A 17,062-nucleotide genomic window follows, 5' to 3' on the forward strand; every position below is an offset into this window, starting at 1 on the left:
GCAAAGAGAATGGAGGAAGCCAGATTTGCTTAACAACAGCATGATTCAATCAACAACTAGTGATTCCCTTATCAACCGTGGCAAAAAAAAAAAAAAAAGTTTGAAAAATTGGGCACATCTCACGTGCCCAAGCAACTGCCTTGCTTAGCAATGGAAATTCTAGTCCCCATTCTGGTTGTAAATTGAGGAGTACTTGTAGACTGACTCTGAAACAGTGGTGAAATTCATTTTTTTTTTCTACCGGTTCTGTGGGCGTGGCTTGGTGGGCATGGCAGGGGAAGGATACTGTAAAATCTCCATTCCCACCCTACTCTGGGGCCAGCCAGAGGTGGCATTTGCCGGTTCTCCGAACTCAAAATTTCCGCTACTGGTTCTCCGAACTACTCAAAATTTCCGCTACCGGTTCTCCAGAACCTGCTGGATTTTACCCCTGCTCTGAAGTTGCAGAATGTCTCCAAGATGTTTTGTAGTCCAAGGTATTAACTATTAAAAGGGGTTTTAAATATTTGACAGAGTGTCAAGTGGAGCTGTGCACATGCTTGCCTCTCATTTGCACCACCCAGTTCTGAATAGGCCGCAGCCCAGTACTGGACCATACCCTGGCGGGTTGGGGACCCCTGTCTTAAGTGACGAAGGTTGAAGACCATTGATGTAATCATTTGCCAGTGCTCATCTAGTGAAAAGGATTGAGGGATCTTAGGCATTTCCTGAAGTGGATAGAGAATGTATTCCCACAATGGCATATTTTCAATTGATTGCAGCTATTGTATGGTGTTAGACCTGGCTGGATCAGTGGCTACCTAGGTGAAGCGTGTTCTGGGCCCAACCCATCCCTTGCTGGTTCATTCATTTCCTGGGAACTTTGTGTGAACTTCTCAGAGACGTTGTTTGACCATCAGGTTTGGAAATGGAAATTCTGGACTAGATTGTCCTTTCTTCTGGTTCTGCAAGACTCTTCCTTGGGATATAAAATTTTATCTTTAGCAGAACCTTATCTTTGGCAAATGTCTCTTTGGGTTATCAAATCTAATCCAGTGTGCTGCCTAATGATGGAGGAGGAGCTGGTTCACACATCGTATTTGTATTTGTTTCACCCTGTGCTGGGTGAACTGCACCTAACTTGGTTCATTCAATGATATTTAACCACAGAAAATTACAACTGAATATTACTGAATTGCTTCAAATGAGAGACCGAGCTACTTCAGATCCCCCAAGGCTGGCTGAAAAATATTTTATTAACTTTCCCAGATGTTTTTATCCCAATTGATCATACAAGAAGATCACTAAGAGACAATGTCTAGATGTGTTTTTCCCCCTCCAATTCCACCAGCCCTTTTTCCTCATGTGTTATTGCTTTTCAATTACCATCCTGGATGCAAAGATTAGGATATAATGAATGATCTAGATCCGTGGTGGCGAACCTATGGCATGCGTGCCACAGGTGGAATGCGGAGCCATTTGTTAGGGCACACGAGGCGTTGCCCTGTCAGCTCCAGCACACATGCGCGTGCTGGCCAGTTGACTTCAGCCTTCTTCTGAGGCCGTTTTTCGCCCTCCGAAGGCTTCCTTGAAGCCTCTGGAGTGCAAAAAACCAGCCCTATGGGCAAACCAGAAGTTCAGGAACAAACTTCCAGGTTTGCTCATAGGGCCTTTTTTCACCCTCCGGAGCCTTCAGGGAAGCTCCTGAAACCTCTGGAGGTCCTCCGGGGGTGGGGGGAGGCTGTTTTTGCCCTCCCCAGGATCCTAGAAAGCTTCTGGAGCCTGGGGAGGATGAAAAAAGCGTGCCAAAAGCGGGAGTGAGTTGGTTGCTGATTGGGCATACATGCGTTTTCAGGGGAGGGTCATCCGTGCATGCATACTGGGGTCGCTCGCATAGCATTATGGGTGTGGCACGCCCACGCACTACGTCCCTGCATTCCCCCCGTTTTTGGCACACGATCCAAAAAAGGTTAACCATCACTGCTCTAAATAATGAGACTCTAGAAAAGGGTGTTAAACGTGTGGTGTCACATGACATATTGAGACTTTCCCCCCCTTTGCTAAAATGGGAGGGGAGGGGCTAGAAGGTGACACATCCAATCCGCGGGCCATGAGTTTGACACCCCTGCTCTAGAAAGAGTGCAGAGAAGAGCAACAAAGATGATTAGGGGACTGGAGGCTAAAACATATGAAGAACGGTTGCAGGAACTGGGTATGTCTAGTTAAATAGAAAGAAGGACTAGGGGAGACATGATAGCAGTCTTCCAATATCTCAGGGGCTGCCACAAAGAAGAGGGAGTCAAACTATTCTCCAAGGCACCTGAGGGTAGAACAAGAAGCAATGGGTGGAAACTAATCAAGGAAAGAAGCAACTTAGAACTGAGGATAAATTTCCTGACTGTTAGAACAATTAATCAGTGGAACAGAAGTTGCCTCCAGAAATTGTGAATGCCCCAACACTGGAAGTCTTTAAGATTTTGGATATCCACTTGTCTGAAGTGATATAGGTTTTCTGCTTAAGCAGAGGGTTGGACTAAAAGACCTCCAAGGTCCCTTCCAACTCTGTTATTCTAAGTGGTTCTAAATCAGTGGTTCTCAACCTGTGGGTCGGGACCCCTTTGGGGGTCGAACAATCCTTTCACAGGGGTCGCCTAAAACCATCGGAAAACACACATTTTTGATGGTCTTAGGAACCGAGACACCAATTTGATGGTTGGGGGTCATCGCAACATGAGGAACTGTATTAAAGGGTCGCGGCACTGGGAAGGTTGAGAGCCACTGTTCTAAATGCTTTGAACCGTTTCTTCCTAGATTTCTCCCCACCTGAGGCTAAATTGCATTTTTGAAACAAGCCAGTTATCTCTCTTCCATTCCTTCCTCAGCTTTTACACAATCTTCATCCCAAGTACTTTACCACGGGAGAGGATGAGATGCCACAGCCAGCTTATCCTGAGCCTCGATTATTGGTTAGCCTTGGCATGTGGGTTTTTTTTTTCCTTCTCAAATATGCCACCAGATGGCAGCTGGCATAACGTATCTTCCTACGGTCTTTGTCTCTTCCCCCCCATGCAGCACCAAGGTTACTACAACAAACAAACACATTTGCTGTCCTTCAGAAGGGACTTTTGGAAGAGTCCTTTTGGATCAAGTGTTTCCTGTGGTTCGAATGAATCTAAAGCAGGGATGGACAGTAGCATGCCTGCCTGTTTCATTTTCCAGTTCAAAAATATTTGCTATCAAAATAACAGAGTTGGAAGGGACTTTGGAAGTGTTCAACTTCAACACCCTGCTTGCGCAGGACACCCTAATCCAGAAAAAGGACTGCCCAGTTTCTTCTTAAAAACCTTCAGTGATGGAGGATCCACAATGTCTGAAGATAAACCATTCCACTGATTAATTGTTCTATCAGGAAATTTCTCTTTAATTCTTAGGTTGGTTCTCTGCTACCCTGTTTCCCTGAAAATAAGACCTCCCCGGATAATAAGCCAAATTGGGCATTTGAGCGCATGTGCTAAAATAAGCCCTCCCCTGAAAATAAGCCCTCCCTGAAAATATTGCAACACAGCAGCAGCCACGAGGTGTCCATGCTCACCGCCTCTTGCATCTCAAAAATAATAAGACCTCCCCGAAAATAAGGCCAAGTGCTTATTTGGCGGGGGTTAAAGCATATAAGACTCTGTCTTATTTTTGGGGAAACACGGTAAATACAATAGAATAGAATAACAGAGTTGGAAGGGACCTTGGAGGTCTTCTAGTCCAACCCCCAGCTTAGGCAGGAAATCCTATACCAGTGATGGCTAACCTTTTCCGGACTGAGTGCCCAAAGCGCATGCACCTCCGGAACCTCCCCAATGCAATGCACGCACAGTCCCCGTGCATTCGTCCCGCCGCCACGCATAGACTCATGGCCCCCTGCATGCACCCCACCCCTGTGCATGCGCGCAGCCCTCACATGCGCTCTGCCCCTGCGCCTGCATGGCAGAGACCCGAAGACCAGCTGGCCAGCAGGAGGCGTGCACGCACGCGGACAAATGGCTATCCAACATCTTCTTAAAGACTTCCAGTGTTGGGGCATTCACAACTTCTGAAGGCAACTTCTGTTCCACTGATTGATTGTTCTCACTGTCAGGAAATTTCTTCTCAGTTCTAGGTTGCTTCTCTCCTTGATTAGTTTCCACCCATTGCTTCTTGTTCTACACTCAGGTGCTTTGGAGAATAGTTTGACTCCCTCTTCTTTGTGGCAACCTCTGAGATATTGGAAGGTTGTTATCATGTCTCCCCTGGTCCTTCTTTTCATTAACCTACTAGACAGTGTGACATCTGCTCTGAATTTGCTTCTCACTCCTTTCTGAGCCAAATACAAAATGCTTGCTTTAAAAAGAAACTACTTGCTTTGGGCTCTGGTTCACTGTAGGAGGATCCATTTTAGTTAGAATGTTTTCTGGGTGCTTTTCAGGGAAGTATGTGTAAGTGGTGTTTTTTTTGGGGGGGTAGTATTCTTGGCAAGATTTTCAGAAGAAAAGCTTGCCCTTGCCTTCTTTCTGGAGCCAAGAAAGTGAGACTGGCCCAAGTTCCAACATTTTTGTGACTGAGGCAGTGGTGGGTTCCGGATTCTGTTTCGTTCCGGTTGGAACGGGCCCGGCAGCACCCACATGGATGCGCGCACATACATCTTACCGCCTCGAGCCTCCGCAATGCTCCAACTGCTCAGCGGAGTAGAGCGCAGGCGCTGTACGTGCCGTGCACTTGAAGACTTAAAACACTTAAAAGACCAGTAAAGAGCTCAGGCAGGTGGGCCCTCCAGAGCACCGTACTGGAACGGTATCCGATGCTCCGGGCAGGCTCCGGGACACCCATACTGGGGCGTACCCCCTGCAACCCACCAATGTACCGAGGGGGACAGAACTCCCAGTTTCTAGTCTGGTGCCTTGAACCCACTACACCAAACTGCTTCTCCATCCAGATAGTAAGCCAAATTAAAATAGGTGAGGGCCTTCTCTGTGGTCACACCTGTTTTGCAATCTTCACCTTCGTTGCTTTCAGAAGAAACCTTTCAATTAATTAGTTTCCCATTTTAAAGGACACTTTATCTTCTAATCAGGTTGTAGATGGTTTTATTGTGAGGTTTTTCCTGGTTTTTATGGTTTTAAATTGATGGTTGCAGTGATTGAATTGGGGTTGTAGGCTGCTGCCATAGATTTGGTAATAAATATGGACAGTGCTTACTTCACGACTACTTATTTAGCAACCAAACTTGTGGCAGCCCTAAATGAGTGGTACGTACAACCATCGTTGGAGTTCCCGTTGTCTCAGCATCCCTGCAGCGAACCAGTAGTAAAATAAATTGAAACCCACCAATGGTGTAACTTATTATGCAAACCCAGGCAAACCTGATTTATTAAAAGAAAATAGCATTTAAGCAACCCATAATATTGCATGCTATGTGAATCAGGTCATTTTGCGGAGAGTCAATGTATTAGTAGAAAGTAGGTTAAATTAAATATATCACAGAAGATAATGAAGTCTGCTGTTGCTTGAGAGCAGCCTTCTCCACACTGGGGCTGCCAAAAATATGATGATCTATAAACTTCATAATTCCCATTAAGCCCTTCCGCTAATGGAACATTGGGAATTGTAATGACTAAACAGAATAACAGAGTTGGAGGATACCTTGGAGGTCTTCTAGGCCTACCCCCTGCATAGGCAGGAAACCCTACACCACTTCAGACAAATGGTTATCCAACATCTTCTTAAAAACTTCCAGTGTTGGAGCGTTCACAACTTCTGGGGGCAAGTTGCTCCACTGATTAATTGTTCTGTCAGGATATTTCTCTTTAGTTCCAAGTTGCTTCTCTCCTTGATTAGTTTCCACCCATTGCTTCTTGTTCTACCCTCAGGTGCTTTGGAGAATAGCTTGACTCCCTCTTCTTTGTGGCAACCCCTGAGATATTGGAACACTGCTATCATGTCTCCCCTCATCCTTCTTTTCATTCAACTAGACATACCCAGTTCCTGCAACCGTTCTTCATATGTTTTAGCCTCCAGTCCCCTAATCCTCTTTGTTGCTCTTCTCTGCACTCTTTCTAGAGTCTCCACATCTTTTTTACATCGTGGCGACCAGAACTGAATGCAGTATTCCAAGTGTGGCCTTACCAAGGCATTATAAAGTGGTATTAACACTTCACGTGATCTTGATTCTATCCCTCTGTTTATGCAGCCTAGAACTGTGTTGGCTTTTGATCAATAAGCTTTACTGGCATTCAATTCACTGCCAGGTAGCCCACAAATGACAGCAGAGCCCCGCAAAGCGGAAGGTTTAAGAGAGTACAACATGAGTTTATTATACGAATTAATATTAAACATCTTTTTAAGAAAAAAGTATGTATGGAAATAAATTCTAAAAGACCCACATTCACAAACATCACAAACGACTCTCATGTGTTTTATTCTCCCCTCCCCTTTTCGGTTGTCTCTTTTTTTCTGAAGAGAGAAAGCAATACAAACATTACTGTCATGGATTGTACATTGTTTGATAGAGGGTGGGGGGAACCCTAAACTTTTGGGAGCTGGTCTTTGTAGCCCTGAAAACACATTTACGGGAGCAGAGGGGAGTGGAGAGAATATGAGAAACTGAACAAAAAGCATTTACTGTACCATCCTAACAAAATTATTCCCTGGATGTCATTAACAGGAATTGCCAAAGGCTCAGAGCCAAACTGTTCTTTTCCAGACCACTTCCAAAATTAAAGAAGAACTCCTGGCGTAAAACTTACTGAGAATCTGTACACGGCGACAATAATCCCCCCCCTTTTTTTTTACAAAAGGTGTCCAAACTTTGCTTTTACGCAACTCAACAGCAGTATAAGCAGTTTTGTACTGCTTGTAAACTATATATACAGTTTATTGCGAATTATCCTAAAATACGAGTTCCAGGTGTAGTTATAAAAGAAGAAACAGACATTGCGATCTCCAGAACTTTAAAATATATTGCTCACTTAGCTTTTGTTAGCCACTGCTAACATCGTCAAAGTGTAAAATCCATTAAAGAGATATCTGCCTTTATACACTATTAATCAATTTGGCCATTGCTTGCCTGATAGGCCCATCCATCCGCCTCCCACCTGTGAGAGGGAAGAAGATGGGGGAGGTGTGTGAGGAAGCCAGAGAGAATGTTGTTAAAGCAACATCAGACAGCTCAGCGTTATTCCCTGGGGATGAGCAGCTCAAATTATGCTCGATAGGGGAGAAAGTACTAGGAGCATGGATTAACATGCCTGTTGTAAAAGCAAGAAAGCTAATTACAGGTGGAAGTTGGGTGGATGGCCTATCACGCAAGCAATGGCCAAATTGATTAACAGTGTATAAAGGCAGATATCTCTTTAATGGTTTTTACACTCTGACAATGTTAGCACATCCAGGAAAAGCAATAAAAGTGGGAAATTAGCCAGTATTTTCAGTTAAGGAACAGTGGAGAGAGGTGATGTGAACACAAGAGCTTTCGAATTTTATGGATTTTTTTTCTTTCCAACTCTGGCCAAACAGCTAGCTTACTCTGAGGGGCAAAGACTAAGTATCCTAAACTAGGAACCTGGATTGGTATTATGGCATTAATAATCAACCTGCCCAGGTAGAGTGCTCAGTTGCCTTTCCTGTTCACAATTTATTTTGCAAGCAAAGTTGTTTTTCTCCAATCTTCATAATAGCTTGGAAGCTAGGATTGGAACCCAAGAGTAAAAAAGAAAATCCCCTTTTCCCAAGATGCACTGATGCTTTTCAATAATAATAATAATAATAATAAAAATCCTGGCTTGGAAAGAATAAAAAGAATCATTCAGGATTTTCCAGCACTAGCCTGGCTTAAGCCTCAGAAAACTCTCCAAGTCTTTTAGAGCAACATGGATATATATAGGCTTGGCCTGATTTTTATAAGCCTCTTATTGGGCCGTGTGTGTGTGTGTGTGTGTGTGTGTGTGTGTGTGTGTGTGTGGAATCCCAGTAATACGCCAAAAAGAGAACTATATGCACTGTCCGATTCTCTCCCAAACTGGGAGGCAAGGACTGGCTTCTAATTAAACCTCATCATATACGGGTAGCAGAGCTAAATCTTGCATCTCTAAAACACCAGTGAAGCTTACAGAAAGTCATCCTAAACAGGATCAAGAAATTTGCCAGCTCGTTTCCTTACATCCCGTTCTCCCCGAGTAAAAAAAACAACAATCACAAAAAGCTTGAATAAAAATTTTACAACATTTCGCATCTATTGCTGGGCCTTTTGGTTTAGTCAGCTGCATTAGTAACAGAGAGGGGTATAAAGGCAGGGGTGGCTTCAAACATTTTAGTTAGGGGTTCTCTGCCCGGTTGATAGGTGGGCGTGGCTATGGCAAGTGTGGGGGGTGCTTTTACCCTCCCTGGACTCGGGAGGTTTTCCCCGAGGCTCTGGGAGGGCGTAAACAGCCACCCCAGGCTCCGGAAGCCCTGGAAACCTCCCAGACCTTCTCAAACTTCCAGTAGGCACGTTTTTCGCCCTCCCCAAGCCTCTACACACACCCTGAACTTGCCTGCATCCAAAATGGGCCGCGCGGGGAGTCCTGGGAGGGGAAGGGTCGGCGGGGACAGCTAGGAGTGGGATTTGGGGTTCTCTGAACTGCACAGAATCTTAGCTAAAGGTTCTCCCAAGCCCCTGGGAGAGGTCCAGCTATAGCAGAGGCCCCAACTATACACGAACCGATTTTTTTTTTAAATGCCAGGGAACCTGGGCAGGGAAGTCCTGAAAAGCACAGGTAATCCTTGACTTACAACCATTTGTTTAGCAACTGTTCAAAGTTACAACGGCAGCGGGGAAAAAGTCGACTTACCACCAATCCTCACACTTACGACTGCACAGCATTTCTCCCCCCCGGTCACATGATCGAAATTCAGATGCTTGGCAGCATCCTGGGGTCATGCGATCCCCTTTTGCGAATTTCCCAGCTGGTTTCTAAAAAGCTTGGCTTAACAACTGTGGCAAAAGAGGTTGTAAAATGAGTCGCAACTCACTTCACCACCGCTTTGCTCAGCAACAGAAATTCTGGTCCCAGTTGTGGTCGTAAATCGAGGACTACCTGGATCTGCATTGGCACACGTTTTTTTTTCCTTTTATAACAACAGGATTCTCCTTGTTATTGGATTTTACTTCAGCAGAGATATACCCCTAATGCAGGGGTGTCCAAACTTGGGAACTTTAAGACTTGTGGACTTCAACTCCCAGAATTCCCCAGCCAGCCATGCTGGCTGGGGAATTCTGGAAGTTGAAGTCCACAAGTCTTTAAGTTTCCAAGTTTGGACACCCCTGCCCTAATGACTGAACATATACGGTATACATAATCCTTTCGCTCATATTCAAACCTCTGCATTAGACACATGATCAAAACAGACTAACATTTGGAAACAGGCAGCTTTGCTACCATTGCCTGTCGTCGCTAGGGATGTAAACAGCAAAGCAGCTTTCAAATCCCCCCCAGGTATTACCAATTCTGTCCTAAAATATGCTCATGGCATGATTTACCCAGCAGATGCTTGACTAGTTTTCACTCAGTAACTTGCATGAATCCAATTACTTCGTGTTATACGTCCTGGTTTATTCAGTTTATTCAATTACAGCAGGAGTGTCCAAACTTGAGAACTTTAAGACTTGTGGACTTCAACTCCCAGAATTCCCCAGCCAGCTATGCTGGCTGGGGAATTCTGGGAGTTGAAGTCCACAAGTCTTAAAGTTCTCAAGTTAGGACACCCCTGAATTACAGCAAGGTTAGGCAGCTAAAAGTGAGCAACGCAGAGGTGTTTTTTTTTCCCCAAGAGGCAACTAGACTTTCTGGTTTTTCTTTGAAGACGTTTCGCTTCTCCTCCAAGAAGCTTCTTCATCCTTCCATTCCCCACCATCCAGTCAGAGCTGAAGAAGCTTCTTGGAGGAGAAGCGAAACATCTTCAAAGAAAAACCAGAAAGTCCAGTTGCCTCTTGAAAAAAGAACCTTTGGGACAACCATGATCTGGATGAGTTGAGAATCGCCATAAACTAAAGAGGAGCACAATATTTCTGAACCTCTGCAACCTTTACTAGCAATAGCACTTAGACTTATATACCGCTTTACAGCCCTCTCTCAGCGGTTTACAGAATCGGCCTGTTGCCCCCAACAATTTGGGTCCTCATTTTACCCACCTTGGAAGGAGGGAAGGCTGAGTCAACCTTGAGCCTGGTGTGATTTGAATTGCCAAATTTCAGGCAGCCAGCAGGTTGCCTGCAGTACTGCACTCTAACCACTGCGCCACCCTGGCTCATATTAAGATCGGTGGACTTCCTCCCAGAATTCTGGGGATTCTGGGAGTTGAAGTCCACGTACCAAGTTGTTGAGTTTGAGAGATACTGGCTTAGCATAAATGCACGAGCCCAGAAATTGGTGACCGTTTTCAAGGCTTCAGATACAGGTCCGACCATTAGTATTAACGCCATCTTTCAGTTGCGATCAATTAAGAAGCTGCCTACATTTTGCAGGCCTTATGCTTTTATCTATGTAGTTATAAAAAAAAGTCTAGAGAGAAATTGTCACTTTAAAAAAAAGGTATTCCCTTATATCAGAAACATAGGTGGGCACCTATTTGCTAGTCTCAATTATGGTCGTTAAACAAGGACTAGTGTAGTCTGTCCTTCTCCCAATGAAGTTGCTAAACTATGGGTGTCAAACTCGCAACGACACATTGTTGTCACGTGACAGGGACATCTTGCAACTTTTTCCCCCTTCGCTAAACCAGGAGTGTGCGTGGCCAGCGCATGATGCATCCAGCCTGCGGGCCGCGAGTTTGACACCCCTGTTCTACACCATCTCAGCAAGGGCAGGACAAGACTAAGGCCATAAGAACTATAAGAGACACTGAATTCACAGAAATGGGGAAAGGACAATATATAGAATGTTAAGTTTTCACACCATTCTTATTTTTCAACCTGGTTCTCTTTTCCCAGCAATGCAAGGATTACAAAGTTATCAGAGAGGTTGCACGGAAGCAAAATGGGATCCAGGTTTGGGTTGAAAGACAACAGGAACAATGACAGCAGAAATGCCCCGGGAGGTCAAAAAAGTCAACATGGCATCCACCAACATGAGATCAGACTCCAACTTCTTTTACATGTAAAAAAAGTTGGAGCTCGTCAGCACCCAGAAGCATTTTGTAAATAAAAAATGCTGAATAAAGATAAAATGGTTAACCTTCCAAGATGTACTAGAATTTTCTTACGGGGATTGTAAAATGAAATCAGGAGATTTAATAAGAGAAGGATATGCTTCCCAATGGTTTCCTTATCTACAATTAACAGAAAGGTTTAAAGTGGATAAACGATTTTACGATTTTGAACAAAGACAGACTGAATTTGAATTAAAATAATATATATATACCAGCGACGAATATGTTATTGCCAAACTTATAAACTTTTGCTGAAATATGAGATCGAAGAACTGAAAGAATGTATAATAAATTAGGCTAGGAGATTGGCTATAATGTAGAAACAGGAAAACATGTGGTTGAAAGGACTCAAATTTACATTGCGTGCTCTAACCTTAAAGAGAATTTTTATGAAATGATGTATCACCGGTATTTGTCATCAGAGAAACTGTCTGGAATGTATAAAGGTACTTTGAATCTTCGCTGGAAACATAAATGGCATGAAGGGGCTTTTTATCATGTTTGATGGACTTGTAAAAAAGCCAAAACATATTGGATAGAAATACATGCATTAATTTAGAAGATCTTGAAGTATAGCTGAAACCAGAGGCTTTTCTTTTGGGCTAATGGACAAAAACAACTAGGAAAAAAATCTCAGAACTTTGTTTTCTTTATGACAACTATAGAAAGATTATTCTATGCTGAAAAATGGAAAAGCTTAGCACTATGGTGCCTACAACAGACGAATGATTGGTGAAAATGATAGAACTTGCGGAGATGGTTACATTAACCTCTTCGGTTTGGGGAAAAAACAAATATCTACATTTATGATCAACTGGAAACTCTCATATGACTTTTTGCACGCAACAGAAAAAAAGGCAGTTATGATTTGTGGTAATCATGATTAGGGGGAAAAATGAATAATAAAAAAAATGCGGGTCTTTTTTAAATCATGCAGTAATTTTATAACTGTATTTATATTTGCTGAAAAGGAATACAAAGGAATCAGAACTCTTTCTTTCCTTTTCTTTTTCTTTCTTTCTTCTGCTCTTTATTAGAAGATTGACTGGGTTTTGTAAAACTTGATTAAAGAAAATATTTCGAAAAAAAGTGGAGTTTTTATCTCGTTTGCAGGTGCCGTCTTGACTTTTTTGCACCCCCACTCCCACAGAGACCTCTGAATAAGGGGAGATATCTATCACGAACGGCTTCTGATTGTGGAAGGGATCTGCAGGAACAATTTTTTCGTGGAGGGGGGGAAAAATTATATTATCCTGACTATCACACTCAAAGAGCATGATTCAGGTTTCTTTTCTATTAGCAGCAATAATTATATAATTAGAGTAAAAATCATCATCCACAATACAGCAAAATCTGGAGGGCCCATCCTCTCTCTGGATGAAAGGACACGCGTATCAATTCGTTCAAAAGTCATGGTTTGAAAACAGCAGACAGCAACCACTTTGAAACAACGGTGTGGTTTTTCTTTCATACATCCGAACCACATTTGAAATAATAGATTATCATTATCCAGCTTTAAAGATTGGTGTATAAAAGATTAGGTCAGTTGTCAGTTTTTTTCTCTCTCCCTCCTATTTTTTGTTGGTGGTAGGGAGCTGGATTCCTCAGAGTTGAAAAAAGATAGACGAGTAAGACCCAAATTCTTTAAGTCACTGGATTAAAAAAAATCAAAACGTGCCTTCATACAGTATGTTGACCTTGGATCGTTCCAGAATAGAGTCACCAGCATAAAAACTATCTTCCCTTTTAACCATCATGGTTTCTCATCTTATTTGGCTCCCCCCCCCCCCATTGCCAATTCTGGATCTAGAAAAGAAAAAGAGAGAAATATGGGAATATTAACAAAAGCTTGAATGCTTTACAATGCAGGTAATCCTCGACTTACAATGGCAATTGAGCCCAAAATTTCTGCAGCTAAGCGAGGCATTTTTTTTGGTCCCATTTTGCAACCTTTTGTGAATTGCAATTGTGAAAAACAGACATAATTCATTTTTTTAGTAGCTTCAAACAATCATTAAACAAACTGTTATTGAGGACTAGCAGAATTAAACACTGAGCTTGTTGATCGGAAAGGTCGGCAGTTCAGCGGTTCGAATCCCTAGTGCGGTGTAATGGGGTGAGCTCCCGTTCCTTGCCCCAGCTTCTGCCAACCTAGCAGTTCAAAAGCACGTAAAAATGCAAGTAGAAAAATAGAGACCACCTTTGGTGAGAAGGTAACAGCGTTCCATGCGCCTTCTGTATTTAGTCATGCCAGCCACATGACCACGGAGACGTCTTTGAATAGTGCTGGCTCTTTGACTTTGAAACAGAGATGAGCACCGCCCCCTAGAGTCAAGAATGACTAGCACATATGTGCCTTTATCCTTCTTAGCTCTTGAGAAGAGGAACTGGAGGATGATAAAATCTCCTTCGAGTACCTTCAAGCGGTTTTCTTGGTAACAATACAACATGATTTGACACTGGTTCCTATTTAGTTGCTTTTTTAAAAAGCCCATTCTTGGATTTCCTCGTGGATTTCTCCCACTCAAGGATTAGCCAGTTACACCTCTGCATATCTTTTGAAGATCAGACCAGGGAGTTGCTATCATCTACCGTAGTAGTTGGAACTGAGCAAATGTATGGTTTAAAAAGTTCTTCGGGACAGAGGTTAGAGGTTCCACTTCCTCTTGTTGTTATCATGACTGCTTTTTGATCTTGCCTCTTCTAACATGGGCATAACAACATTTTCAAAAAGTAGCACAGTTCCTCATATCTTCACAATGAGCAGCAACATGGACTGGTTCTAGACAGGTAGTGTAAGACCAGAAAAAACTAGAGGCCAATTAATCAGAATAGAGCATACGCACACTGGCCAGCTGAAGCCTCTGGAGCACGAAAAACCGGCCCTATGGGCAAACCGGAAGTTCAAGAATGGCTTCCGGTTTGCTCGTAGGACCGTTTTTTGCCCTCCGGAGGCTTCAGGAGGCTTTCCTGAAGGCTCCGGAGGGCAAAAAACAGTCCTACGGACAAACTGGAAGTCACTTCCGGTTTGCTCGTAGGGCTGGATTTTGCCCTGCAAAATCCCCTTCAGGGAAGCCTCCTGAAGGCCCCTGAAAGCTCCGGAAGTCAAAAATCGGCCGTACTACAAACTGAAAGTCACCATTTCTGAACTTCCGGTTTGTCTGTAGGTTTGTTTTTTGCCCTCTGGAGCCCTCAGAGAAGCCTCCTGAAGGCTCTGGAGGTCGAAAATCAGCCCTACGGACAAACCGGAAGTCACCATTCCCGAACTTCTGGGTTCCCTGTAGGTCTGTTTTTCGCCCTCCGGAGGCTTCAGGGAAGCTCCTGAGGCCTCCGGAGGGCGTCCGAGGGGGACAGGGGAGGCTGTTTTCACCTTCCCCAGGTTCCTAAAAAGCCTCTGGAGCCTGGAGAGGGCACAAACAGTGACAAAAGCGGGTGGGTGGGTTGCGCACATAGCTTTATGGGTGTGGCACATGGCGCACAACCCCCGTGCTCCCCCCGCTTTTGGCATAGGAGCCAAAAAAGGTTCGCCATCACTGTTCTATCCAATCTCCTGTCAAGCAGGAAACCCCACTACACCATTTTAGAGAAGTGACTGTCTAGTCTCTTCTTAAAAACTTTCAGCAATGGAGCACCCACAACTTCTGAGGGCAAACCATTCTACTGGCTAATCGTCCTCACTGTTAAGAGCAATGGTGGGTTCCTACTGGTTCGGACCAGTGCAGCTAAACCGGTAGTGGTTTGGTAGCCTGGGTCGCTGGAACCGGCAGTGACCTGGGCCTGCCCGTCCCTGAACCGGTTCTCCCGGCAGCACCATAGGCACGCCATCTTGTTTTTATAGTATTGTGCATGCACGTGCAGTGTACAACAAGTGCACGACCACAAACGAACCGGCAATAGTAGCTGCCGGAACCCACCCATGGTTAGGAGGTTTCTCCTTGATTCCAGGTTGCTTCTCTCGATTAGTTTCCATCCATTGTTTCCTGTCCTGCCCTCTGGTGCTTTGAAAATTAAGTTGTGGCAGCCCCTCAAACACTGGGAAACTGTTATTAGGTCTCCCCTAGTCCTTTTTTTTCTCTGGACTAGCCAAACACAAATCCTGCAACCTGTTCTTCCTATGTTTTAGACTCCGGGCCTTTAATTATCTTAGTTGCTCTTCTTTGCACTTTTTCCAGAGTCCCAACATCTTTTTTGTAATGTGGTGACCGAAACTGGAGGCAGTAATTCCAAGTATGGCCTTACTAAGGATATATAAAGTGGTACTAATACGTCGCGTGATTTTGATTCTACCCTCTGATTATACAACCAAAGATTGTATAAATGTAAATTCACGGCAAAGCTTGCTTAAGATCATCATTTTCAAAGTCTTCTCCATTCCCACTAACTAGCTAGCAACTCAACCTATTTCTATTAATTATAGCTGTCCTGTTTTAATTTTAAATTAAAAGAATCTATTATTATATTATATATCTATATAAAAGGCTGTATGTATGTTCCAGCATAATTTTATATATGTATGGGTGTTCCAGCTTAACTCTGGAGCACCTCAAGCAATTTCAACCAAACGGTACGCAGATGACTTACCCTCTGGAAACAAATACTGGGGGGAGGGCAAGACATCCCTGGTGTGTGTCTGTGTCTGTGTCTGTGTGTGTTCCAGAATAACTCTGGAACGCCTGCCCTGTTAAGGAGAGCGAGCATGGTGTCCTAGAGCACCAATTGTTTGTGGTGTCAGTTCCTTTGCAGCTTCCTCAGAAAAGCCAGCCATGACGTTCGCCCTTCAGTGGACCAATGGTAAAGTGCCTGATGGATTTGGGGCAAGGTGCCAAGGCGGGAAAGAGGAGTGCATGGGACGGGGAAGGGAGAGGGCAGGGATGATGGGCATGGGAGTAGGGGGAAGAACGGGCTGTCAGACAAACACTTCGACGTCTATAAATACCCGGGCAATGCTGGGGCATCAACTAGTATATTATTAAAGATAAGGATATTTTTGAATGCTGTTTAGTCTTTGTAAACAGCAATAACCTTGAATATTTCTGTTCAGAGTACCTAGCAAGTGAATTTGTGATAGTTGGAACAAAAGTGAGCATACCTTATTGTACTTCTTTTGATGGCTCTTCTGCTGCAGGTAATTTTCTTCTTATTTGGCAGTCCTCATCTGAAACACAGAGGCAGGAGATGGTTGAAGCCTGCAGATCTGCAACGGCCCAACTTTTCAACTAGACTAGAGTTAGTGTCAGTTCAAAGGCAGGAAAAAGCAGTGTCAGCGACAGGCTGTTCTTGCGGCCAACACTGGTGGCACAGTGGTTAGAATGCAGTATTGCAGGCATACTCTGCCTGCAGCCAGGAGTTCAATCCTGACAGGCTCAAGGTTGATTCTTTCCGAGGTTGGTAAAATAAGGACCCAGATTATTGGGGGATAATTTGCTGACTCTGCAAACTGCTTAGAAAGCATTGTGTAGTGGTAGATACCATATTTTTCAGAGTATAAGATGCTCCAAAGTATAATACGCACCTAGCTTTTGGGGTGGAAAACAAGAAAACAAAATCTGCCTCTGCCTCTCAGCAATTTGCCTTCTTGCAGCCAACAGCCCCTTTCAATTTCAGCACAGCCTGATTATCACAAGCAGCTGATTGTCGATGATTAGCTGTTTCAGGCTGCAGGGATTGCCGTAGCCTATTGCCATCTCCGTGCGCCCCATTTTTGACCTCCGAATTCCGTTTAAAGCCTCCGCATGCCCCATTTTTGGCCTCCACGCACCCCATTTTCTGCCCATTCTGGGCGATGGCAAACAGAATGGGCAGAAAATGGGGCTCACAGAGACGGCAGTAGGCAATGGCAATCCCTGCAGCCTGAAACAGCTGATCATCGGGA

General features: G+C 44.0%; 1 protein-coding gene and 1 long non-coding RNA gene across 8 annotated transcripts in view; both read right to left on the minus strand.

The window, feature by feature from the left end:
- Positions 1-6,294: 6,294 nt before the first annotated feature.
- Positions 6,295-17,062, minus strand: part of LOC309388215 — a 175,014-nt gene continuing 164,246 nt past the window's right edge. The window contains exon 2 of the long non-coding RNA XR_014174735.1: positions 6,295-9,189. This is a non-coding gene — a long non-coding RNA (uncharacterized lncRNA). The remainder of the gene's footprint in view (positions 9,190-17,062) is intronic.
- CUEDC1 (CUE domain containing 1) overlaps positions 6,295-17,062 on the minus strand; it is a 108,242-nt gene continuing 97,474 nt past the window's right edge. For all 7 annotated transcript variants that reach the window (XM_081945347.1, XM_081945348.1, XM_081945342.1 and 4 more), the window contains 2 exons: positions 16,280-16,345; positions 6,295-12,996 (listed from right to left, as the gene is read on the minus strand). In XM_081945347.1, the coding sequence (XP_081801473.1) occupies positions 16,281-16,345 (65 nt within the window). In that variant the 3' untranslated portion in view covers positions 6,295-12,996; position 16,280. The remainder of the gene's footprint in view (positions 12,997-16,279; positions 16,346-17,062) is intronic.

This window comes from Natrix helvetica, assembly GCF_964273705.1.
Source record: "Natrix helvetica genome assembly, chromosome: 2".
In the NCBI taxonomy this organism is placed as follows: Eukaryota; Metazoa; Chordata; class Lepidosauria; order Squamata; family Natricidae; genus Natrix; species Natrix helvetica.